General features: G+C 37.6%; 1 protein-coding gene across 3 annotated transcripts in view; it reads right to left on the bottom strand.

Moving 5' to 3' along the window:
* The window catches only part of LOC136826869 (transcription factor Sp9-like), a 114,455-nt gene that overhangs the window by 15,560 nt on the left and 71,395 nt on the right, over nt 1–27,500 (bottom strand). For 2 of the 3 annotated variants that reach the window (XM_067084381.1, XM_067084382.1), the window contains exon 2: nt 7,919–10,580. In XM_067084381.1, coding sequence (XP_066940482.1) covers nt 9,198–10,580 — 1,383 coding nt within the window. In that variant the 3' untranslated portion in view covers nt 7,919–9,197. Of the gene's footprint in view, nt 1–7,918; nt 10,581–27,500 lie in introns of those variants that run through there. The other variant, XM_067084383.1, reaches the window with a different exon arrangement.

Raw genomic sequence — 27,500 nt, 5'->3', positions numbered from 1 at the left:
TAGATTTACGTCAACTCAGGTTATGTGTACTTACACGTTGAAATGACAATAGCTAAGTGCACTGGAACACCAGTCCCTCATAATTTAGCTTTAATGCGAACATCATTCGTAATGAAGCGTCTGATTATGACAATGAAGGAAAGTGTTACACTGCCTTGGGTTTCTTCCTTAAAATTTACCTAAATTTCTAACTTCACACGATGCACGATAGCCATGCATTAGACTTTAGTGTGAGCAGTTTATTTTCCTGTGCATTGCATCCCACCAATTCCACTGCTGAAATTGCCTTTTTGTCTGACTGTTTTAAGCTGTAGGTAAGATCACTTGCTAAACAAATGTCAGTACTCTAATGCTGCAAGCTACCATAATGAATTCCAGGAATCTTACTGTAAGCTATTCAAGATTGGAGTATTTTTAATTAATAATTGTTTAGCATCTTCACTTTCAACATTAATCCTCGTCTGTCTCTCTTTCTCCCTCCCTCTGCAAGAAATGAACGTAAAATGGAGGTTTTATCGTTAACTTTGACTAAAAGAACTGTTAACCATTCTTTTAGTTCCTTGAAAATAAAAACCCTTGTTTGTATCTTATGATTCAGACTACATGCTTCAGTTACTTCATTGTTCTAATTAGGTTGATAAGTAAATCAAGTTTAGCCTGATTTCATGAAATATATATTATTGTAAAGATCGATAATCTAATATCCTGAACTATTTCTAACTTTTAAATTGCTGAGAACTTTATCCATTTCTTTTATTTGAAACTTGATTGCTGACAACCGTGTAGATCTGAAAAGGTCACTAGCAGTGAATATTCTTTTCTTTATATCATTAAACTAGAATTTCAGGCCAGTACATAGGAAACTCAACATCTTAAAGTCGAATCATGCAGTGAATAGTGAATTTTTTTTTTTTTTTTTTTTTGCCTCAGTAAGACTTTTCCTTATTTTCTATTTTAAACAAAATGTCTTTTGAGTAACAAATAGCTTTTCTTGTACTGAGAGCAGAGAGTGAAAGAATAGAACTGATGGTCATATGTTGTGCGTATTTGTTTTTATAACTTTTTTCTTTTAGTTCTTCTACCTATAATGTTCTTTTTTTTAAAGAAGGCATTGTCTTTTTTTTTACAGAGCTCTTGTTGAGTGTCTTTGTGTTTTTGTTTGCAGCAAGGTTTATCCTTTTGCCTTTCGCACTGATACCCTCAGAAGACAAAAGACATGGAGGAAACTACGCTGCAGACTGTGCAGTCACTGGAAGACAAATGTGCTTCATGCTTCCCAAACGTTATTTCATGAAGAATGACAGTGCGAAAATAATATTGCATCGAATGAAAATGATATTTTGACAAGATCCTATTTTCGTCAGAAATTGAAGAAAGGAAATAGCTGCAAGGTGGAAAGAAATGAATCGAGAGAAGAGAAGACAGAACAAGAAACAGAAGCTGGAAAGTGCAGAAGAGGACACGAGTTATTGTGAACAGTTGACGACATCCAGATAAGTGTTACCAGATTCACAGTCTACCCTTAATAATCCGACCACGATCATTTCTTGTGTTGCTTCTTAAATAAAGTGAGATACTCGGCGTGATGACAGTGCTGTGTACATGAATGAAGTGAAAGCTTCTCAATGACCGAAAAGGGATGGAAAGTTATGCTGCATTCTTCTAAGCATTGACGTGAATCTATTCGATTTGGAATTTGACTTTCAATTCTAGAAATGATTGATAACTAAGAATAAAAGAGAAAAAGGTCGGATTAATTGGGTGGACTGTAAAATTGGGTCATGAAGCCCAAATCCTAAATTTATTCAAGATTTTTTCCGTTATTTTGTTCAAACTTTTAACAGAAATAACATTCTCTTTTGCCTAGCATGCAAATAATTAATTCTTATGTTCATTATTCAGTTCATTCCACTTGTTGGTTGATATGAAGTTATTTTTCTAACTTAATGAAAGTATCTTTGCAATCGCTTTCCTTTCTTAGACGCATATCGTGTTCGGAAGATAAGGATAGACTGGTGAACGCTTATGTTTTATTAATTCTTATTATACATATACATATAGCAGATGCAGATTTTCTGAAGGCACAGTTTATTTACACAAATGTTATTCATTTTTCGTACAACTAGAATTGGACATTTTTAATTCTTCATTTATATACAAATACCTGTCAGCCATATAGGACTTTGCAATGGTTGTGTTTGGCATGGTCACCCCACTTATCCTTTAAAGAAAACGGGAGTTAGGTGACCTGTGTCTTGGGCCGAGGGCGGGCTTCGACAGGACGGGATGCAGAGCCAGGATGGGGAACGAACGCTATCTATGGACGTAGCCAGAATTCTACTCCAGCGGCTACCATCTTCACTTAACAATCTATGTTGGGAGCTTTAATTCTTCTCTTTTTTTTGTACTTTAGTTTCAAATAAATCAATTTTATACTGTACTCTATATAAAGGGGTCAAGCTCGTGTTGGGGGGAAAAATTATACAAATACTTGGTAGCCTACTAGTTTCCGGTATCAACAAAGGCTAAGCATGTTTTGTTTGTACATGCAAGGAGATATGTCTCTTTCTATTGAGGTCAGAGTTTTCACATTAAAAGAAATATGTAAGCATTCTTACTTGAGCAACGTGACGCACCAAAATATCAAAGTCATTGCGTTATGTCTAATTTTGGACAATAATGCCCTTGTGATGCCCACTTACAGGCAAACGACTAATAACGAATCAAACGAAAGGTTTATACTTAGCCTTTTCTCGACCCAAAACGTAGCGGCCAAGACGGGGAGATACAGGGGACAACAAGGTAAGAACAATTTTGAACTACGTTTGGTGACTTCAAATCTGATTATATCATTTGGGTAGCTTCTCCCGTCTCCTCTGGCCCGCCCTCCAGCCAAAACACTACAGATTATCGGTACATCTGGACAAGAAATCCTGAACAGGTACACACACACACACACACACACACACACACGTACGCACTCAACAAACATCAGGGGAGAGAGGGAGAAAAAGAGAGAGATAGAGAGAGAATTTTCACAGAACATCTAGTAGAACTCAGGTTTCTCAGTTTGTAAAGCATAATTTGATTACAGGAAAATGAAGGGAAGACTGATAACATAAATACAATCATCTAGAGTGAGGCGTACTATAATGCAAAGATGCGATACGAACAGCAAAAATACCAAGTAAACTGGCATATAATGAGCTTAATAAAGGCACCATGACATTCTTTGTGATTTCTGAAATGCCGACTAGAAGTGTTCAACAGAAGAGGCAAAAAAAGGCTGAGCTAAGCATGGCACAAATGGAATTACCTGGATTCAGGAAGTTGAAAACTTTAACAGTATCTAAAGCTGCTGAATCTGGCTTCCAACGTTTATATTTATGAAAGAGAGAGAGAGAGAGAGAGAGAGAGAGAGAGAGAGAGAGAGAGAGAGAGAGAGAGAGAGAGAGAGAGAGAGATGTAAGATACTTTTAAAAGAGCTAAAGAAAAATAGAATCTTGTCAAAAGGAAAGAAATACTGTCCAGGAGTTAAAATCTTGTCCAGATACCAGCAAATGTTGGTGAAATTTATCGAACAAAACCTGTCAGAACATATAACCTGAACATGACATAGTTCAAACAAAGGGGTTTGGGGAGTGGGGAGGGAGAACTGGGGATTCCTTAACCAGGAATACCTGAGCATGAGACCCGAACTCATTACCTGTTTCACAAAAATATCATTAGGTAAAGTTTCGGGTACAACTGTCATAATACATGTACCCCCAAATCTCTTAAAGGTACATTTGGGTCATGCGGTAGGATCCAGCAAAACGAATGTGGACATTTTCTCTTTCTTTGAACTAAGATGGGAATTTTTAAAATAATATCATGCCTGCTCGCCTATGTGCGCATGAGGGCTTTCTGTCTAGATTCATTCGTGTCACTTCAAATCCTGGAAGCAAGTTAGCAACAGAAAAATACGGAATGAGGAATCGGTTCAAGGGTAAAGATCTGTAAATGAAGAATGCTATAGATGTACATAAGTTTACATTTTACGATGACTTTGTAAGAATTTAAGGTAATCCAAAAAAATAAAAGAAAGAAAATAGCCATTCTGAGTCCTTTGCTGGATCCTACCTTTGATTTCGGAGTGATCTGTGTAGAGGATCTGTGAAACATACCCGAAAAATATTGTAAGTGATTGATTTCAGTTGTGAATAGAAAATTGCACAGAATGACAAAAATTTTTGGCCCTTGCCAGGGCGTAAACAATGTAGCAAAACTAGATTTCTTTAGATATCTTTCTTGAAAGAAATTTTTCTCACTTTACAACTGAAACCTTTTCTCATAATCTTGACTTCACTTAGTTTTTTGGGGATGGCGGGCTATTAACTACAGTATTATTGCAAAAGGAGAAGAGAAGTTTTATGAAGGCGCAGGGCTTTAAGGAATTGCCCATAGGCCTTCATAGAACAAAAAATAGCCTTCCATAAAACAATAAAGTAAAATATAATGTTACAATCGACCAGCAGGACATATCGGACATGAATAGGAATCTCTAAAGTCAGATTTGCTGACTGTCTCTTACAACAAAGAACTGGTGGAGTAAGAACTGTTGCAAACAAGTTGCTTTATAACTTTAGACACTGAGCCATTCCCCTTACTAATTTTATAAGAAATTTTACAAATTAAAAAAAATGCTAACTTTAAAAATTTCAGAAATAATAATGCAACGCGTCCCTTGACCTCGTCGGAAAACCGTCTTCTACATTTCTGACAAAGCTCTCGACCCCCAGTTCTGTTGCAAAGACAGTCAAAATTCATCACAGATTCTGGGAAATGAAATTTCAGACATAGTGCTTTAAAGTTTGGACACAGAAGTTTTCTCAGTCACTCGTGCTGGGATGAACAGATGATCAGATAATGATGGTCTCAAACTGATAAAACAAAAAAATAGTACTGAGAGATTCTATATATATATATATATATATATATATATATATATATATATATATATATATATATATATATATATATATATATATATATATATATATATATATATATATATATATATATATATATATATATATATATACATATATATATATATATATATATATATATATATATATATATATATATATATATATATATATATATATACATATATATATATATATATATATATATATATATATATATATATATATATATATATATATATATATATATATATATATATATATATATAGAATCTAGAATCTGGTTACTTTTACCAGATACATATGTAATCGTAATAGCCTTCCTTTTAACGAAAATGAGATCAGAAATACAGCAACTGCCCAAGCAAAGTGACTGAAAGACCTCTATATCTAATACAGAGAAAGTCCGAAAAGAATCATAAGCTCTTTTTTCGTAAGGCTTTCACAAGCAAGTTCTATTTGACTTTGATTAATTAACTTAGGATACATATTTACAAACAAGTAAATATACAGAATCTATAGAGGAAGCTCCCTTTTAGTGTACATTTCTTATGGCATTTATTCTGTACTGGGAAATGAGCTAAAAACATCTAATTACTGCGTGTGTTTGTTTGTTGCATTGTAAGATTTTTAACATTATCAAAAAAGAGCTTATGAATGAAATAAAACTTCCTCAGTCATAACAAACATTGCTATATATATATATAAAGATGAAATATATATATATATTTATATATATATATATATATATATATATATATATATATATATATATATATTTATTTATTTATATATATATATATATATATATATATATATATATATATATATATATATATATATATATATATATATATATATATATATATATGTATATTGTTTGTGTAGGTGTTGATTACTAATATTTGCACATATTCTGAAGAATGGGCCATTCTCCATAACAAAGCCCGCTGGAGATGAGAAAGAAAAAGAATTCTTGCATTATCTGGTACAAAGATCTATATACAAAATAGATTAACATTTATATGGGCATTGTAAAGCTAACATTAATGGCTGCTTTTCAGCTAGGGATTTACAAAACTCGAGTCAGTTTTAGTATCATCCCATATGGCAAGAAATAACAATGACTCGTTGACAGACACGCAGAGCGGCGTTCAGCTACATTTGCGACCCGAAATGGATTGACTCTCCAGGCACTGGATTTCAACTCACATTCATAACGCATATGAGTGACGTAACTCCTGGCTTGATATGACTACGTTAACCTGATAAAATCAATGACAATTTATGTTTGTTGTGATGCAAAGAATAAGAGCGTTCATAAAAGTCTTGACTGTGCCTGAGAACTCAAGACTGTAACTCAAATCCACCACAAAATTAAGGTATAGGCAAATGACATCGTTGTAGGAATTGCCTCTGAAATGACCGTAATTGCGCACATTATCTTCAGGATCATAATTCTGGAAATTCATTCGAAACTGGTCTCAAGATAAAGATAGTCTGCTGTGTTAATCGTTTCTTTTCCTGTAAAATTGCAGCAAAATGATTTTTTTTTTCAGCAAACTATTAGTTAAATACTTAAATCCTTCTCACTCCCTTTATGACAGACCAGAATTATTCATTTTAATTGCAGATAATGACTCGTTCGTTAAGAAACTTTTCGTCACTTCGGAATTTCGTGAGAATAATACTGATGCGTCATTTTCATCGTTTATATTGGTTCAAATTCTGTATGTAAATGAAAATGCATTCCTTATCACATGACAGCACACGTTTCCTTGACGCGCGTCTGCGCAAAATAACGTGAATATTTTACATATTAGGTAACGCTATTTTTCCCTGTTATGGACTCCGTTTTGTCAGTCACTTCCTAATTTGCCTCCTTCTGGAGTGGTGGTTTTACAACTGACACAACATCTGGACACGTTTTTACTGAACTCTCTCTCTCTCTCTCTCTCTCTCTCTCTCTCTCTCTCTCTATGTGTGCGTGTGTGTGTGCGCGCGTGTGAGGAGATGATTGCACAAGATGGAACGAGGTTTGGAAGGGGAGATAGAGTGGGGAGAGTTCAAGTAGTGATGCAGGATTGGCGAGGGGACCGGCTAAAGGTAAATTGGCCCTGAATTAATAGGCAAAATGGGCAAAATAGGGGTTGTAATTGGTTAGTGGCCGGCGTTGTCCTGCTGCCCAATCCCCTTCTCCCTCACTGGATGGGTAATTGAACTCAAATGACTCGGAAATGGACACGTTGTACATTGGAAACTCCTAATGAATATCCTTCATAAAATACTCTCTCTCTCTCTCTCTCTCTCTCTCTCTCTCTCTCTCTCTCTTATGTATATAGGTCATGAAGCTAATTATAGAAGGACATTTACACATTTTTCCAGATTCCCAGTGTAATATAAGCCATGATTTTCTATTGTTTTCGTCTCTAAATCTGAAGGTAATCGAATAAAACTTTAAATTTATGAATGAAATTTTCTGACTGCACATGAAGTTAAGGGAACGATTTGAGTCAAAGCAGATTCCAAGATTTTACTTAGTCCTTCTTATAGCGAAAATAACTAGTAATATATAAACACTAATACACAGAAGGTTTCTTAGCATTTCCATGGAGAGGGAGAAAGATTTGGGTATAGAGCATATATTGACAGTCATTCACTTCTTTGGAATAGAGGGTTGCATAACTTAGCTACTGACTAAATTGTGCAACATTGTAAGAATTGGTGCAGTTTGATTCATCTTCCTCTCTCTTAAACATAAAATATTATTAAACATAAAATATAATATAATATAATATAATATATATATATATATATATATATATATATATATATATATATATATATATATATATATATATATATATATATATATATATATATATATATATATATAGAGAGAGAGAAAGGGTATATATAAAATGAATTAGGGGAAAAAAAGCAGCAGCATCTAAGCCTTACAATGTTGCAGAGAAATAGGTAGTTATATGGAATTAGGGAGGATATAAGAAATAGATTCTATGGCTGATACCCCTTCCTCACACATTGCGTCCAATTAGGATTTTTCTTGTGCTTAATGAAAACTGAAAATACTCATCAATAACCAAAGCAACAAAATGAGTTCTTTGTGCACGTGATTTCCGCGAGAATAAATCGACGACATAGAAACCTTCAGATCGAGAACATTAATTAGTGTTTTTCTTTCGTGCTTTGAATTCTTTCATATGAAAATGAGAAACAAACTTTATCAGCGATTTTAATCATTGTATTCAGAACTGAACGACTACATGAATCTCGTAACTATTCTCTTTCTCAGATGGCTTGTGGCCGCAATCACAGTCGATTCAGGGGAACTCCTGTAAACAGAAGGGCTTGAAGTCGCCCTTGAATGTCAAAATCTCTGTTTCAAAGGGTTGCTCAATTTCGTTGCATAATAGAGGTAACCGTATGTCATTTCAGAGGTTAAAAAATCATCGTTACTACAAATAATGGTTTGGATATGTAGAAAATAAGAATAAAATTATAATGCAACTGAATGAAAGGCAGGAATTACGCAAAAAAAAAAAAATACTGGAACCAATGCCCATAAATACTTCGTAGTTAGTTTTATCATACTGGTTTTAAATTCACCTTACATTAGTAAACACTATAGACACTTTACACACATGGCTTATAGAAGGGCGCTAGATTTGGCACATTCTGACACGGTGACTGAAAGAGTCAGGGGGCAGAGAACACGACAGGCCCTGTACGGCAAAGCAATCTCAATCTCAAGTACACTAACTGACCTGTTATACTTTTTATCTTTCTTTTCGTCATGTTTTCTTTGGAACTAATCTTTCCTCCTTATTTGACAACAGGACCCAGCATTAATCTCCCCTCTGACAATCCAGCACCATGGGCGCCGCTTCCGACGCCCACTATCACAAGAATAGGGTGTATAAATGTGTGTGAATGCGTGTATGAATGTGTTTGTGCATATGGCGAAAAAACGCCCCTTTGCACCATGCTGTCTGTATCTGTATTAATGCTGTTTTTGTTGTCGTTGTTGGTGCTGAAATGACTGTTGTTGGTGTTAATGATATTGTTCTTTCTACCCACACACTGCCCACCACCGCCACCTGTCAGCAGAAGGGAGATGAACCAACTTATATGATTCGTGTTGCAAGGGGTGTGGGGGAGGGAGGGAGGGAGGGATAGTCAGAAAATACCCGTGATCCATTCGTCTCACACAATAGGCTTAAGATCTGGGGCGGGCGGACTCATCGCCTGGGCGGTGGGGGTGGTGGGCGTGTTGATCGGAGGCGTGTTGACAGATGCTGGAGAAGAGACGGAAGGCGGCTCGCTTTGACTGTTCTCGCTGTCACACTCGCTGCCGTCGGAGTTCTTCTTTCCGGCACTGCAGGCGTTGTGTGTTTTGACGTGCTTGCTGAGGTGGTCCGACCGCATGAACCTCTTGTTGCACACTGGACACGCAAACCGCTTCTCACCTGTGTGGGTGCGTAGATGACGCTGTAGTTCATCGGATCGCGTGAACCTTTTCCCACAAAAGAGCCAGTTGCAAACAAAAGGGCGCTCACCCGTGTGCCAGCGTAGATGCGCCTTCAGATGGGACGTCTTGCCGTAAACCTTCCCGCAGCCAGGGATGTGGCAAGAGTGGATGTTCCTTTTCCGTAGGTGGGCACCTGCCGGGCCAAGACGGTCAGCTTCCTGGCAGTTGGGGCAGTCGCACGTGGCTCTCCCTGTGTATCGCCTTTGGGATCGTGGAGATGGAACTTGTGGCAGCGTGGGTTGACCAAGTCCGAAGGGGGAGCCCATAGCTGGAGCCATCCCTTGGGTTGGTAGCATGGATTTGTAGGTGTCCTGTAGCAAGTGCTGCCCGGAGGAGAGAATGTGGGCTGTGTTGGAGGCAGCTAATGTGTGTGAAAGTGTGGAATAATCGCTTGTGGGGTAGTTGGCCATTTGTGACATACCCGCCACACCAGACAGGCCGGCTGACGTTGCCCCAGACATATCCAACCATGATCCTGCCGAGGCAGCCGCTGCACTGTGCATGTCCCACCAGCTGGTGGTGTTCAGGGTATTCACAGCTGAAACTTCGGGTTTGATGGCCGAAGCCGCTCCTGCCATGCTGTTAAAGGGCCAAGACTCATAAGGGTGCGTTACGCCCGCTACTCTGGAGTACATGGAACTCATGGCAGGGATATGGGAGGAGGCGTCCACTTTAGATAGAAGGGAAGCTTGAGCTGTGTCTGTCTGTCCACTGGATGAAGACGCCGACGGGAAGTACAAATCGGATGGCTGAGGGTAGGAGCAGGTGGCACTGGTGGTGACGGTGGGTCGTTGGTAACTGGTGGAAGAGGATGCAGAACCGTGACCACCGGTGGGGGTAGAGGCGGGGCCTGACCTTTGGCTTGTGCCCACGCCTGAGGTTCCTCCTCCTCCGCCCCCACCACCAGAACCCGTAGCGCCTCCGACGGGACTTTTCTTCCAGGGATGAAAACCTTTACCAACTGCGGCGTCTGCCAATGGCGGTGGGCTCTTGCTGGTCAGTTTGTTGCACTGAGCAGCCAGCATGGCAAGAGGTGTTCCTCTCAGTGATGGGTGGTCCTGCGAAGGAGAAAAGAAGAATACACGTTAGATCAACACTGAAAGAGTCTTTTGTCAGGCTATGAGTGTGCACGTGTGTGTGTGTGTGTGTGTGAGAGAGAGAGAGAGAGAGAGAGAGAGAGAGAGAGAATTTAAAAAGGAAATACCCTTAGTGTCCAGGTTTCCTAATTAGGGTCAGGTAGAATGATGGTCACTCAGGCCCCACCTACCAAAGACCATCTGCCATCACTTATTGGTAAATATATACGGAGTTCCTTAACCAATAGTGGGACAGGCCCCGCCCACAAATCAACCTACACTCGTCACTTTCAACCCCCCCACCCCCCACCCCGACACCTACCCAACATTAATCTTTCCCAGGTTTTGTTTTGTTCCTGACCACTGGGTCATTTCTGATGACATGACCACCTATCTCTACTGAAAACGAGCTTCAGACCTTGATCTGAACATCCACTAATTAATTTTCATGCCCTGATTACCATTTCAACGCAATAACACTAACCATGAAACGACACAAGTGATAAAGTATAAAAACCAACCACCAAAATGATCCACGTTCGTACAGTCACTTATGACTTGTACAAAATATTGTGCACATAGTGTTACGATGGCCAGTGGCGACTTTTCTTAATGTTATTGGGAAATATGTTTTGGCAACATTAAAATATTATGTATAAGACAAGCTCCGGATATTCCCCTACTTACACCTGCCTGTCAATAAGAAATAGTACAGTTCTACTGATAGCTTAATATTTTTTCTAGTGAGTTAATTTACCAACTACGTAACATTTCTTTTGTTCAATGGCCAACCCACTAGTTGACATTCGCAGAACCAATAACGAACAACTGTCTCTACAATGGCTCAGATATTCATTCTTATATATATATATATATATATATATATATATATATATATATATATATATATATATATATATATATATATATATATATATATATATATATATATATATATATATATATATATGTATATATATATATATATATATATATATATATATATATATATATATATATATATATATATATATTATCCAGTCTGTTGTCAGTATATATAACATGCGATCTTTGGCATTCTCTCTGTAAGAAGATAAATTTTTTCATTTGGCTCTCTCTCTCTCTCTCTCTCTCTCTCTCTCTCTCTCTCTCTCTCTCTCTCTCTCTCTCTCTCTCTCTCTCTCTCTCATATGTTCAATTGCAACATAATTCTGCTCAGTAAAGTATGCAGAACACCAGACTCATTTACGTAGCATCTTTGATCAAAGAGATACAGAAGAAATGGCTATAGCAGAGGAAAGCGCCAAACATGGATGCATACTATGTAAGATTCAATATATTTCATCATCAGCAGTTCCTATTTTTTTCTCGCAAATGGGGCATTTCCTCAAATAAGGGCTGCTCTAGAGAAGAACGACCGCAGTCACTGCCACACTTACCCTTTAACCTCAGAAAACATCTGCGTTAGCTGTTTCATATAGGCCACCCACAGTAGGCTACAGAGATGCCTCATGAAGAGCACATAGACACAGCCACATGCTTTCGACACCTGTTCTGTTTCCTCAAACTAACAATTCTTTTCCTTCCTCCCAAAACTAAAAAATTGTACAACTTTCTCCCCAACCAATCCTAATCCATTTTCACTTTATATGTATTACGCAAACAATTAATCCCTACAGCTCTCATTTTCATCTTTTGTTCCCATTCATCATCCACACTTCATTCACTTCATATATTAGAATTAGTTCCTTAATTACTACGTTATATTCCAAGGAGTTCTTCCATAGACACTCCTCTTCCCTTCCAGACCAGCTACAGAGAGGCTCTTACCTTCCTTTCATAAGGTGTTCTGTTAGTTATGCTTCTCTCAGGTCACTTCGTTTATTTAATGAACTTCTGCATAACATTACGAATCAAACACTTTCACTCTTTCATCATTTATACTAGCATTATTTGTGCTATCATCATGGCTGCCATTTACACTTGTATACTGCTCTTGCTAAGATTCTCTCCATTTCTTTCTCTAAGGACGCTATCACACTTTTTTATCAGTTTCTTCAGCTTCTCCCCCCAGTCATCAGCTAATACTGCAGCATCATCTTCAAACATTACTAATTCCACGCTCCACCATCATACCAAAAACTTTTCCATTGCATCTGCCCTTTCTCTGGTCTATCGCTAACAACCATGGAGATACAACACTCCGATCTTTTGCTCACTGATACTCAAATCGCTTCTTCATCTACATATTTCTTCTGCAATACCCTCAAAACCATCACCAGAACTTCTGATTGCTCTCAATAAATTACATATACATCACGCAAGTTCAACGGCCTGTATAAGTTTTATTATAAATTTTCTCTAGGTCTGTGCATACCACATACAACTTTCTCCCTCGACTCTCAAACTTCTCAAACAACTGTTTCATAACAAAAACTTGATCCACACTTTTCCTTGTCTAAACCCACACTGCTAACTTTGATGTTCTCCGGCTCATTAACATTTGCGTTTGCATTGACTCCTGCTAGTGCTCTGGTTTTTTGAAGTACTTGCATAGATTCACCCCTTCTTTTTCTCTCTCGCATTCCTCTTGACTGCCTTATACATCATTCTGTATACCTATACAAAATCTTCTCTAATGCCGGGACCTGCCACTCAAACAATCTGCCTTTTTCCTTCTCTAAATCCCGATTTCAACAGTGTATGGGATTCTCAATTTAAGTGGAGAGTTGTACTGAAGATAGTGTTTCTCCTCATAAGACAAAATAACCTCAAAGCCGTATTAATATGCTGGAGGTGTTGAAAAAAACCACTACTAATTAGCGATATGAGGTCAACGAATTACGGCTAGGACCCGAAGACTTAGAATGTCATCATCATCGTTCTCTCAGTAGAAGGGCTCATGCCTTAAGTATGAGTTCCTCAGAAGAATCTATAGATCTATGAACATAGCTCTCGGGCACAAAAATTGGTTGTGTAGAAAGATAAATCGAAAATTATTCTTATGTATTCTACTCTGAACACTTAAATGATATACACCCTTGTTAAATTATTTTCATGGATTTCCTATTCTTAGTATCCCAACAGCCTCGCTGAAAGACATTAAAGAAAAAAAACAAGGTATCTAGAAGAAATCTAGACAGCGGAACACCTGGCCGTATATTCATCGAATGTATTCTAGCAGCAGCCAGCAGCGGCCAAGATCGAGATGGGTCTCTGAAAATCTTCAGTTTGGTGGCCTTATACGCAGATAATTATAGAGTTGGCCCGTGAGTTATGGGTAACAGGGTTGGAAACCAGTTAGGTCCACATAGCTTGCGAACAAAAGACTAATCAGGACGCCATCCAAAACCTCTCTACTTAACTTCAGTCTTCGGGGTATTTCGGGCGCTCCGTCTTGTGCTAACAATACCGAGAATACTATTTCTTGCAAGTGAGCAACTCGGGGATAAATTAAAAAAAGAAAACATGGGCTAATGTAGAGACAGGAAGACAGTCGGTTAATTAATAACGCGTCCGTCACTACGCATGTGTTCATAAGGCTGTCAGTGTAACATTCTCTACATATCTAGCTATCATTTTTATCATCCGATATTACATACAAAGTCCTTTTAAAACTTATTTTGTGGTGAATTGTCACAATCACAGAAGGAACTGGACAGTAATGAAATGGAAAAGAGAAGAGAAATCTCGGGCAAAAGTTCCGTAGCATGTTGTGTAATATTATCATGTCTGAAAAAATTACAACTTATTATTTACAAGCTAAATGATGTAAGCCTTTTGTTTATTAGAAAATGAAAGGTCGGTAATTTAAGCAGTACAGAAATGAACAAAAATTGCTGTAAAACCATTTAGATGTATACGCATATATGAATATACATTATGTATGTATGTATGTATGTATATATTATTTATTTATATATATATATATATATATATATATATATATATATATATATATATATATATATATATATATATATATATATATATATATATATATATGCTTGTACATCATTACTTATTTAGATACAGCTGCACAAATGACCAACTATATGAGAGAAAGTGCTTGTTACGTGTGTAATTTAAAACTGAATTCTAACATGCTAACAGTGAGAAATAAATAAAAGGAGAAAATATTTAAATGATATACAGAACAGCACCTAAGCGTAATAAATCTAACGAAGGAATATTCCACTTGTAATACATTCGTAAAAGAAACAAATATCTGATTTGAAGGTATAAAAAAAAGGGACAGTGGCAGAGGTTAGTCATTTCTAATACTGAATAAACAAGCAATGGTGCAAAAATGTGCAGTGCCCCTACTGCTGTCTCCAAAATATCAAACCTTAATTATGATCAACAATTTTCTTAACCCTTCTTTCTTGTCCTTATTGTAAAATGAAGAAAATAAAAGCAGATCTCTTTCCTTCTCTTTCATCCCTTCATCTCTCTCTCTCTCTCTCTCTCTCTCTCTCTCTCTCTCTCTCTCTCTTTCTCCACACATACACACTCACACACAAAACTACTAAAGTAACCATTGCCACTGTATACAGTAGTCGGTTGCAGCTTCCACAGTGGACAGAAAAAAAAAAAATAGAAAACTGGACCAAAAAGGGAACAGCCTCAATTGTCCTGTAGAGCGAGCTGTAAATTTCATCACGCAAGCTGTATATTGTAGTCATAGCCATTCGGTCGTCATTTAGTGAGAAGATTACCGTCTCATGAAGTGTTTTCACTAGATCAGTGTTACAGTAAAAGTTAAACGATCTTACGACACATGCTTAGACAGCTAATACTTAAAAGATTATTTAGGTGTTAAATAACATAAAAAATGCACGGAAAAAAAAAGTGTTGCCGGACCTCTTGTTCAGAGGTGTGGATGCTAAGTGATAAGAAGTGAGCACTCAAAGACGATGGCAGAAAAGAAGGGGGAGAGAGAGAAAGAGAGAGAGGGAGGGGTGTGAGCAGTAGGCAGTTAGGCCATGTCTAATGGTGAGGAAGTTGTTTGGTTGTTCAAGGAAGGCGACAGCTCCTTGATGTAGAGAGATTCTAAAACAAGGAGCGATAGGTAATCGGTAGTTTGAGAAAGTATCTTGATATTACTGTATATAATATCAGTTTTACACGAATCTGCTAGTTGATCGCATTTTTAAATCAAAACATTTTTCAGCCATTAGGAATTATAGGTGGTTGCGTTTTAAAATATTGTACCCTACCATTATTTCAAAATATCTCTACAGTAAATAGATAAAGATACTAAAGATACACATATACCCTCTACACTATATATATATATATATATATATATATATATATATATATATATATATATATATATATATATATATATATATATATATAATAAAAAATATATATATATATATATATATATATATTATATATATATATATATATATATATATATATATATATATATATATATATATAATGTTATCTGTGTGTGTGTGTGTGTGTATGTTTTACTGTAGAGAGTTTTAGAGAGAGAGAGAGAGAGAGAGAGAGAGAGAGAGAGAGAGAGAGAAACTAAAATGGAAAGTTATTAAGTAAATGTGCCTCCGAATCTATACAGCTCTGACGTAGCTACTTACTGAAGGCCACATGAGAAGCAACAATTTAAGCAACGGGTCAGTCTTGATCTTTTAGCTTAATCAGCTGATTGTTAGCTGGAAACAAAAAAAGAAGAGTGTAAAAAAAATGCATTCCAGTATTTTACTACTAGCAGACTGAACTGGATGAAATCCTGCAGTTTAAGTCCTTCACAACTAAGCAAATCTCTCTCTCAGTAGGCCTACTCATCTAAGTCAAGTGCGATTTTAGAAATTACCATGAAACACGGCAACTTATGTCTAGAAAAATCAGAAACATTCTTCGTTGAAATCTACATACCTGACGGAACAAATAATTACATAAAATCAAGAATAATTACAATATATACTCGTACAGACAAAAATGAAGTTGAGAAACTTAGCGACAAGACGGTAGAATAAAAAAGAAATCATTACTGTGCTAACGTCAAGAATGGTCAGCAGAAATCAACTACGTAAACCTGTTGTTCTAACATCAGAAGGCAGATCCCAGAAAAAAAAAAAAAAACACTCAGTCACTCAGTCGTAGTCTTGCGATTAACATGGTATACAAGTCCGAGCACAACACAATATATTCCTAGCTAGATTGGATAACTGGCTTTTCGAGCAATGTTTATACGCCGTTCTCCTTCCAGCCAAGAAGAAGGATGGGCATTAAACCCTAGGGCGTTTCGTAACGAGCCTTTTAAAACATCATTAAACGGAGAGCGCAAGACATCAATTCCTTTCTGTCTTTTCTACAGCATTCTTGTCTTCTTCTAGGTATATCTCATTTCCTTTCATCTCGCTGGCCTCTGTTATCATTTTAATTGTGTAAACAGATGACATACTGATCCCGCGCTGTGAAATATGTGCATGCACCATTAGGTTTCAAAGAACCTAAACTTGATTTGGAGGTGACTGCTAGTTACTTAAGTGGGCTGCCAGTAGTCGCCATGGTGCATTCCTCTCGCTTAATTTCACGTCTCCTCAATTTTCCGTAAGTTCCTGCAACTACATTGCAGTTCAAACACTGAGTAAACCGAGGGAATACGGACCGCGAAATTATAATAATACAGTTATGAACAAAGAAAGGGATGAAGCAAAATATGCGAGATAATAGTGAGGCATATTAGGTGCGTTGGCAACCACCGATGCCTTGTTGGACTCCCTGCTGCGCCGCTAACACCGCTTGTCATAAGTTGCCGCCGAAACTGTTACATCTTGCTTCCATGCTAGCGGGGGGCAGCACGCGACCCCTTTTGGCATGTTTTGGCGTCTAAAGGGTGTTCTTGACTTATTTAATTATCTAAATGTATGTCAGGTGAACACATTTTCTGCCGACAAGGCTGGAAAAGCTCGCGCACATACATTTCATCAGTACTGCAATTCAGCACAGCAACTGAATAATACCGTAATTTCACAGCATGATAATTAGCTCGAAAAGTTATAACCTATATATGGAAATTTGGAATGGAATAGAATCTTTTTTTCCAAGATATAAATAAAATGCAAATCACTTGTTAAGGAAGCGTTGCAGATGGGGAAAGTCTCGGAACAATCAACATCTGACCAGATGATTATCCCGAGAAAGAAGAGCATATATATATATATATATATATATATATATATATATATATATATATATATATATATATATATATATATATATATATATATATATGTGTGTGTGTGTGTGTGTGTGTGTGTGTGTGTGTGTGTGTGTGTGTATACACACACACATATACACCTAATTTTCCTGAAGAGTCCTGAGGAACAACAAACTGCCAGTTGAGTTTGGGCGAGGCCAGGGGAAAGATGCCTGGAAGTGCAAGGAAGCAAAAAGATGGCTTCGTGTCACCGAATTAGACGTCTCTGACAACAATGCTTTTTCTCCGAGAGAACTCTTCCTGTGGTAATCAACTTCCCACAGTAATTAGACGATGAGTATTTCCGGTAGCAATTTCTAGATCAAGGTCGCAACGCATCTCTCGAAGACATTGCATGTTTATATCGTCATAAAGAACACCATACAGTTATTATCTCCGGAGACAAACATTAAAAATGGCTGAATCACTGCAGGAATAGACAACGAATGTCAAGCAAAACTAAAGAATGATATAGGACATAAAACGTGGCAACATACACGAATGAGTAGAGCTCTCTCTCTCTCTCTCTCTCTCTCTCTCTCTCTTCTCTGGCTACCCTAAGGTCAAAGTCATTCCCACTTCAGAACTCGTTAGGGCCCAGCGTCGAGGCATGATCGATATCCTAAACGCACGGAAACGTCTGGCCTTAACAATGCTTCGGATTTCACAAGAGAACTGTCTGCACCATTGCCAGAATTACAGCGACATAGAAGCATGCACATAACAAAAATACAATTTTCAGTTACGTGGATACTGACAACAATGCTCTAAAGAGGTGTTATCCCATTAGTCAGCAATACCAAGTGTTCAGCATTCCCTCTGAATAACGCTCTCTCTCTCTCTCTCTCTCTCTCTCTCTCTCTCTCTCTCTCTACCATAGCCTCCTCCGTCTAAACCCATAATCAAATTACCGTATAAAGAATCAAGGAAGCGTCACGCTTCGGTAAAGCTCCCGGAAAGAATCGCCGAAATCGAATCTTAAAAGTATCCCCTAACAGGAAAAGAGCAGACACACACACACATGGAGAGAGAGAGAGAGAGAGAGAGAGAGAGAGAGAGAGAGAGAGAGAGAGAGAGAATATTTATATTCAAAATCCTACATGATGTTCAAACAGACAGATGGATAGCTGGAGCTATATATCGCCATAGTACCTCGCGCTCCGAGGTGAGTGAGTGTCTCTGCCTCTTTGGCCTCTCTTCTGTCGTCTGTACGGCGGCGGCAGAGCCATGATGAACAGGGCGTTAATCACAGTCGTTCCTTGAGACAAATGGGAGGTGATCAGGTAAAGCTTGATTTTATGATGTCATTCTAAACCCTACGTGAAGGCGCCTCCGACGGTGGTGTTTCTCTCTTGTGATTTATCGTGTCCGCTTCTTACTTCATAAATGTGAAGGCTGATTGTTATGGGCGTGGCAGCTTTTTGTACTGGGAGAGGTATTGCACATCCACAGACAATTATTATCACTAATGTCCAACAGAAGCATACCACACGCATACATACATAAACTGGTGTGATATATATAAATATATGCATGTATATATTTTTTTTCTGACTCACATCAGGATCGAACACAGGTCTTTCGATCCCGATGTGAGTCAGAAAATTATTTCTGTTACACGCGTGCTTGTGTGTATATTGTGGGTGTGCAAGAAATATATACATAATATCACTATTTTGTTTGTTTAAATATCATACACCTACAAAATTAAATGTGCTCGGTAGTCGATAGCAATCAACGTGTACAGAGGTGCGGGGCCAGCAACCTCATAACAAATAATATATATATATATATATATATATATATATATATATATATATATATATATATATATATATATATATATATATATATATATATATATAGGCTACAGTATGTATCAGATAGAAAGCGTCAGCCACACTCGTTCAGAATATGAGACATCAGAGATATATATATATAGAATATGGTATATATATGATTATGTATTACAGTAACCAGATAGAAAGTCAGCCACAGTTCAGAATATGCTTTAGCAGATGAGTCAGAGAGAAGTGGTCCCTGGATGATTCTCTTGACACGTAACCTGAGACGTAACAGCAGCTTTACCAACATGAGTCAGAAAAGTCTTGCACTGAATTCTTACGCCCCGTAACAGATGACATTTTCGTCGATAAGGGCCTCATGGTCATTTCTACCTGTGTTGACATTTACAGTTTCTGCGATTTCTCTTTTGACTTCCAGTGGCGTCTCCAGTTACCAGTGGTTCAGTGGTTGTGATTTTTTCGATAAAAGTCAAAATTTATCATATATAAAATTTTACCTCCTTTTATGGCGTAGAGCCTTTTTATCAGAAGAATAACTGTACTGATTTGAATATTGTCATACACCCATCAATGTTTTTTCAAATGGTGTTTCTAGATATATTTTTACAGAATACCAAAATTTTTATTACCCGAACAAATTATCTTTCAATCCTTTATTTGAGCATGACTGTGTGCGATACAAATACTGGATATGCAAGAAAATACACGACGTTTTACTTCCACAGGCAAATTGTTCACCCTGATGGAAATGGAAACAAAAAGAAATCTCAGTGCTCAAGCTAGCTGAGAGAGAGAGAGAGAGAGAGAGAGAGAGAGAGAGAGAGAGAGAGAGAGAGAGAGAGATGAACGAGGAGATATTACCCTCGTTTTGGGCTGTTGAACCATAAAAGCATAAATGTTTTCCGGATAGTCTGTCGGGTCCGTAGCCTACAGCTGTCGGGTGGCTGAGCAAAGGTTCGGAAAGACTGAAGGTTTGGGTTAATGGCTTTCAAGGTTATTAGGATTATTATCAGCAGGCGACCGAGGCGTTGCACACTTGGACAGGTACTCTTTGCTTGACATATTCTTTTCTGACAGTTGAAGAACCTGATTGACTTGGCAACCTTAACGTTTTATATCTACGCTTAATCTAAAGTTAGTGTATCAGCCCCTGTACACTGTGTCCATAAGAGAGAGAGAGAGAGAGAGAGAGAGAGAGAGAGAGAGAGAGAGAGAGAGAGAGAGAGAGAGAGAGAGAGAATTATCTTTAACCCATCATCTCGGAATATATTCACAGGTAATATTAGGAAATCTGGCAGTGGTCCCAGCGTCCGGAAATACTCCAAAGGTAAGCCTTTGTAAGGACATGACAGAAAAACTCGTTCATTACACTCAGATGGTCGTACTTCTTTTCGGAACGAGCGTTGAAGCACTTTTTTTTTTTTAGCGAAAATTGCTTATGAGACGGTCGAGGAAACAATCCGTGGGGCCTCGCAGTCTGAAGGGAAAGAACAAACGCAAACAAAATAATCGCATTGTACAGAAGAGTCTCCGGCAGTTATGAGATCTATCGAAAGATATTGCTTTATTATTCGTGTCACGAAAACGGAAATCAACCGGTTTATTGCCACCGACTATGTTGTCGGGATTGATAATGGCCTTATGGTCGGAGACTATCATTTTAGAGAATTCGTGATCATATTTGGCGAGATGTTGCAATTTATTTCAAGATCTGTATAAATGTGATTATGATTTTATGATTTTCCTCATTATTATTATTATTATTATTATTATTATTATTATTATTATTATTATTTTATTATTATTATTATTATTATTATTCCCCGTAAGGGAGTAGCCTAGTGCCGTCAGTGCACCTCACGCGGGGCAATGTAGGCATTATCTAAGGTTCTTTGTAGCGTCTCTTCGGCCCCCATATGCAACCCCTTTCATTCCTTGTACTGTACCTCCGTTCATATTCTCTTTCTTCCATCTTAATTTCCACCCTTTCCTAACTACTGTTTCATGGTGCAACTGCGAGGCTTTCCTCCTGTTACACCTTTCAGACCTTTTTACTCTTAATTTCCATTTCAGCGATGAATGTCCTCATAGGTCCCAGAGCTTGGCATTTGTCCTAAATTTTACGTTCCATTCATTCCATTATTATTCTTATTGTTATTAGTAGCGACGGAAAGAAATTCGTTTGTGAATTTACCTGCTTATCTCTCCCCTTTTCTCTCTTGCATGTTATATATTGTCAAAAAAGTCTCATTCTAAAAATCAAAATCTCTATAAGAGTCTTCAATGCGAAAGTTTTGGAGAATAAACCATAAGGTTACTAATTATATTTTCCCCTGTAGGATATAGCCTATTGTATATGTATATATATATATATATATATATATATATATATATATATATGTGTATATGTATATGTGTGTGTGTGTGTGTGTGTGTGTGTTTGTTCGCGCGTGAGTATGTTGCGTTCCAAGGAAAATTTTTTTCTCATGTGCCAACTAACTCTCTTAGTTCTTAATAAGTTGTGTATTTTCTGCGTTGATCCTTGTTTTGGTGACGTCCATTTATGATGATAAATAATTTCTTCATCCTACAACTTTCAACAGATTTGGTTGAATCTTCATCTCCGTAGATTTCTCAGTAGTTTGTTAACTTTTTCAGCTATGTGAAAAAAAGAGTTCATTCATCTCTGCTCGGGTTTGTGTTCATAGGAGTGAGAATGGTCTTCTTTCATTACCCTCCTTCGCATAGAAGAATAAAAAAAAAAGATAACGTCGTCTCATCAACAAAATGGTTCTTACTTTAGCGTCCTGCTAACCTGTGGGCGGGGGTCAATGTGAAGCTTCTCTGCGCTAGTGCAGTTTCGAGCGCTTTGCTAGAAAGGCGCGCCTATCTTCTGCTTCATCTCGTGGACCTCCTCTGACTTTCATCCCTCTTTTGCTTTGTAGGGAGACTCCGAACGTTAAACCTAATAGCTCTGTTTGCTCTCCCATGTTAAATTAAGCCTTAAATTTCTAATTGCTCTGCCATTTTAACATTCCTCCAAATGTTCCGTTTACTTTTCTATTTTAATCTAAATCCAAACACCCTGTTTGCTCTTCCATTTGAACTTGACCGCAACACGCTGTTCAAATTTCCCTTTTCAAGTTGAACCCAAAAGTTGTGATCGTCTTCCATTTGAACTTGACCCCAACACCCTGTTCAAATTTCCCATTTCAAGTTGAACCGAAACGTTGTGATAGTCTTTCATTTGAACTTGAATCTAACACCCCGTTCAAATATCCCATCTCAAGTTGAACCCAAACGTTGCGATCGTCTTCCACTTGAACTTGACCCCAAAACCCTGTTCAAATTTCCCATTTCAAGTTGAACCCAAACATTGTGATCGCCTTCCATTTGAACTTCAGCCGGAATGCCCTGTTCCCTCTTCCTGTTTAGCAAATCTCGATTCCAGGTTTTCTTGCATCTTATTTGTGGAGGTTTCTTCCTTTTGGGCGACCATTCATAACCCCAGTCAGGACATCTCTTTGAATCTCGTTTCTGTTTTCACTGGAAAGCGCCAGATTTATGTTGCCAGGTAAATTTTAGTTCCCTTTGTAATATTAAGCAGGGAAGTATTAGCACCAGTCTAAGCAAATCTGATAACTAAACCTCATGATTTCTATGGGTATTGAGTAAATACAAAATGAACTCAAATTTTCGCAGAGGGGTTAGTCACGGTAAATCCCGAGGCTCATAATAAGGAGAGGAGCAATACCCATATAACTCGACATTGAGTGTACTGTAGGTACTTTAGAAATGGAAATAATTCCGTAATATATGCTGATGATCCTAAAGATAACTCTTACAATTCGTCTCTTAAATCCCAAAGAAATTACTTGCACACACACACACACACACACACACACACACACACACACACACACACATATATATATATATATATATATATATATATATATATATATATATATATATATATATATATATATATATATATATATATATATATATATATATATATATATATATATATATACTGTATATATATATAGTATATATAAATGAACACTTAAACACTTATTGTAGGCTGGGTGACTAAACATCACCACAGCTTTCAAACAAAGAGAGAGAGAGAGAGAGAGAGAGAGAGAGAGAGACTAGAAGTCAGAGGCCTATGGAGCATAATCAAGGCAGTCGGTGGTGGAACGCATATTCTGGGTGACAATGGGCCGGCCATTATCTTCCTGAGCCCCGCCCACGTATTATAAACTTAGCGGAGTTCCCTCCTATAAGGGGGATCTCAATGGCGGCTACACGACGTGGATTAATCAATCGATCCAACAGCGACAACCAACAGTCGCTACATGAAAGGTAAAACAAACTACTTCCGATCAACGGCGAAAAGACTTCTAGCTTTGTTGTAGCCTATGGCTACAACCGAGTCAGGTCTCGTCTTGATGACATATGACGTCAGTTATTCAAAATCCAAGCGAGATGTGATCGGGCTCCTCAAATACTCCGACGAAGAAGGCTGCAACAAAACGATTAAAAATCATGGAAGTCTTTCATATCAGTGGTCCACAATGACGATTATCTGCCTCTGAAACTAAAGTCAAAAGCTATCGTGTTTTCTTCCATTCCTACATTCTCACTACTCTTCCCCCTTCGCCGCCCTCTGCAAAATGAACGCAAGCACCCAAATAATAGGCTCCTCTAATAGCACAACTCGAGTACAAGCCACAGACTAGGGCTAGCTCTACTGAAGAGTGATGGTACTCGGCAAGGCAAAGGCCGAGGCTGTCAATGCATTTGACACTGACTAATGCGAAAGAAATCCACTTGTGCGACGGAATGGGAAGGGGTGGCATAGGAAACGGAGGAAGGTGAAGGTGAAGGCGAAAAAAAGGACTGATTAAACAGGAGGGGTTATAGGGTAGTGGAAGCCACTGCAAATGAACCACTTGACATCTTAAAAAAACGACTGGGAGAAAATTCATTGTAAGGGGCCCCCAGGTGGGAAGGGGAGGTGGTGTTATGTGAGGAGGTAATCAAGGATGGCCCAGAAAAGGATTTGGTCTTTTTGCTAAATAACCTCAAACAATGGAGCATTACCTCACTGTAGCTTTAATGGGGCACCTGTCCCAAGAAAACACTTCAGATGAACGAGTTGGCGGTGGTGGTCTTTCTTTTGATGATGGCGGTAAGCCATGGCTGCCTTACACAATGCCAGGTTTTTGGGTGTCCTTTGATTACAGGCTGATGCTGATTTCCTTTGGAAATAGGCTTTGGACCGCGATGAAGTAGAAAGGAAGATTATCTTTCAGTGGAAATAAGTTCTTAGTAAAAAGCTGAAAGATCGATACCTGCTCAAATAAAAAGTCTTGGTGACGATAGTATCTTAAACATCCTTTGAAACTTAAAACAGATAAAGAAGCCACGATCGGCCGTCAATCAACAAGCATGAATAATACACAAGAGAAGAGCTCAGAAAGAGCCACGACTTCATCAGTACAAACTTTTGTGAATCTGCAATAATTGACAACATGGAAGGCTTCCAAAAATAATGGCCTTGTCTCTTTGGCGCGGACTAAAAGTGTTAGAAAATATCAGTGCAGCTTACAGTAATATAACTATATATATATATATATATATATATATATATATATATATATATATATATATATATATATATATATATATATATATATATATGTATATATATATATATATATATATATATATATATATATATATATATATATATATATATACATATATGTGTGTGTGTGTGTGTGTGTGTGTGTATGTTAGATTGATGGTTAAATGTGCCTCTGAAGGGAATGAAGAAAATGAAAAACAATGATAAAGAAAAAATTAAAATATGGAAAGAAAACTTGAATGACATACCAGTCCACACACACACACAAACAGGCACACACACACACACACACACACACACACACACACACACACACACACACACATATATATATATATATATATATATATATATATATATATATATATATATATATATATATATATGGATAGATATGCTGTTACAGTTTTCTTTTCATATTTTCTTTTTTTTTATCATTGTTTTTCATTTCCTTCAGTCCCTTCAGAGGCACATTTAGCCATCAATCTAACAGAGCAAAGAAACAGCAAAGGTTTTGTAAATATCGATTCTTCATACTACCAAATCTGTAAACCAGAAGGAGGAACCACTTCAGATCGTTTCATTCAATGAGGATATTTGTTTGTGAATCAGTTTATAGTTTCCTGTAACAGAAAGCTATAGAGATGGCTTTGTCTGTCCGTCCGCAATTTTTCTGTTCGCCCTCAGATCTTAAAATCTAATGAGGTTAGAGGACTGCAAATTGGTTTGTTGATCATCCACCCTCCAATCATCAAGCATACCAAATAGCAGCCCTCTAGCCTCAGTAGTTTTCATTTTATTTAAGGTTAAAGTTAGCCTGATCGTGCGTCTAGCACCGCAACAACACAGGCCACCACGGCCGGCTGTGAGTTTCAGGGGCCGTGGCTGAGAGTTTCACGTTGCATTATACGCTGTACAGAAAACTCAACTGCGCCGAAGAAACTTCGGCGCATTTTTAGCTTGTTTTTATTTTTACGTTAACAATATTACCTCAGTTTAGTTTGAGAAACAAGTCTATAATTGAGAACTGAAAATCCTAGGCGCTTTCGTAAATCTTGTAGCCAGCGTTGGCGACAATTGATACCAGAAACAAATGCACATGTTTTACACTTGTTATCCACCTACTTGTGGTAATTCGGGCTATGCTTACATACAGTATATTCCAAGTGAACGAGCAAAGTAAAGAACTAAAACAATCTACTGACAACAGTTTAAATCTCTTTAAAGGTGGACTACTCTATTCGCATCATAATTCTTTAACTGGTTCTCCATTGAAATCCCATCCCCCATCAAAAAGAAAATGGTTGTGGGGAGGGGTGTGGGTTAAGCACTTCTGCGCATTTCATTGCAATTTGATTCTGTTACAGAATGCATTTGTAAAACATTCAGTAACATTTCGGACATATGTCAGTTAAATATAAAACTATAAAATTAATATCTTCTGTTACTTGTTTTCAGCCAATGTACATGACAGTTCGTTATATTCCTAGAACGTTTCATTTTCGTCGGTAGGTACGCATACCCTTTGGAAGCTACAGACACTTGATACGTATGTATGTATGTATGAACACTGGAGCTTGTCCTACTAGTTAAAGTAGTCTTAAGAAGGGACAAAGGTGGAGACTGTTTACGGACAGTTGTTGGTGCTGATGCCAGAGGGAAGAATTATTCAGATCAGGCTGTCAGGTTCCCTCTCTTCCTCTTCGTTCCTTTAGCTCTGGTGAAGGGCAATTGAGAGATGAAAGTCGATAAAGCAAAATTTTGGAAATATCTCTTAATAGAGAACGATTGAGTCTATCATTTTGTTTTCTTAAACCAAAATGGACAAATTTAAACCATAAGAAGAAGTTTGAAAATCTTCCTTACTCTTGTGTTGTGACCTATTTTACTTACTCTTTCTACCTTCGCCTCTGAAATTCGCTCATAGTATCCCTGGAAAAGAGTCCAAGAGCGACGGAGAACGAAGGTAGGCTACCTTTGGAGACCAGAAAGAAAAGGAATCAGAACTCTGTCCCGAGAAGACTGCCAAGTCTTCCGCGCCACCTTCTCATCTTCATTATTATCTCCATCAGTCAATTTCAAGGGACAAGTCTTGCGCCGAGCTGCGAGCTTTTATGAATGAACTATTATGGATAATTTCGGTTAACATTGTATTCATTATTAAGCGTAATGACACCATTTAACGTGGTAATAATAGTGAC

This window comes from Macrobrachium rosenbergii, chromosome 41 (assembly GCF_040412425.1).
Source record: "Macrobrachium rosenbergii isolate ZJJX-2024 chromosome 41, ASM4041242v1, whole genome shotgun sequence".
Classification (NCBI taxonomy): Eukaryota; Metazoa; Arthropoda; class Malacostraca; order Decapoda; family Palaemonidae; genus Macrobrachium; species Macrobrachium rosenbergii.
Note: the sequence above shows the minus strand (reverse complement) of the source record. Positions and strands in the feature narration are given on the sequence as shown.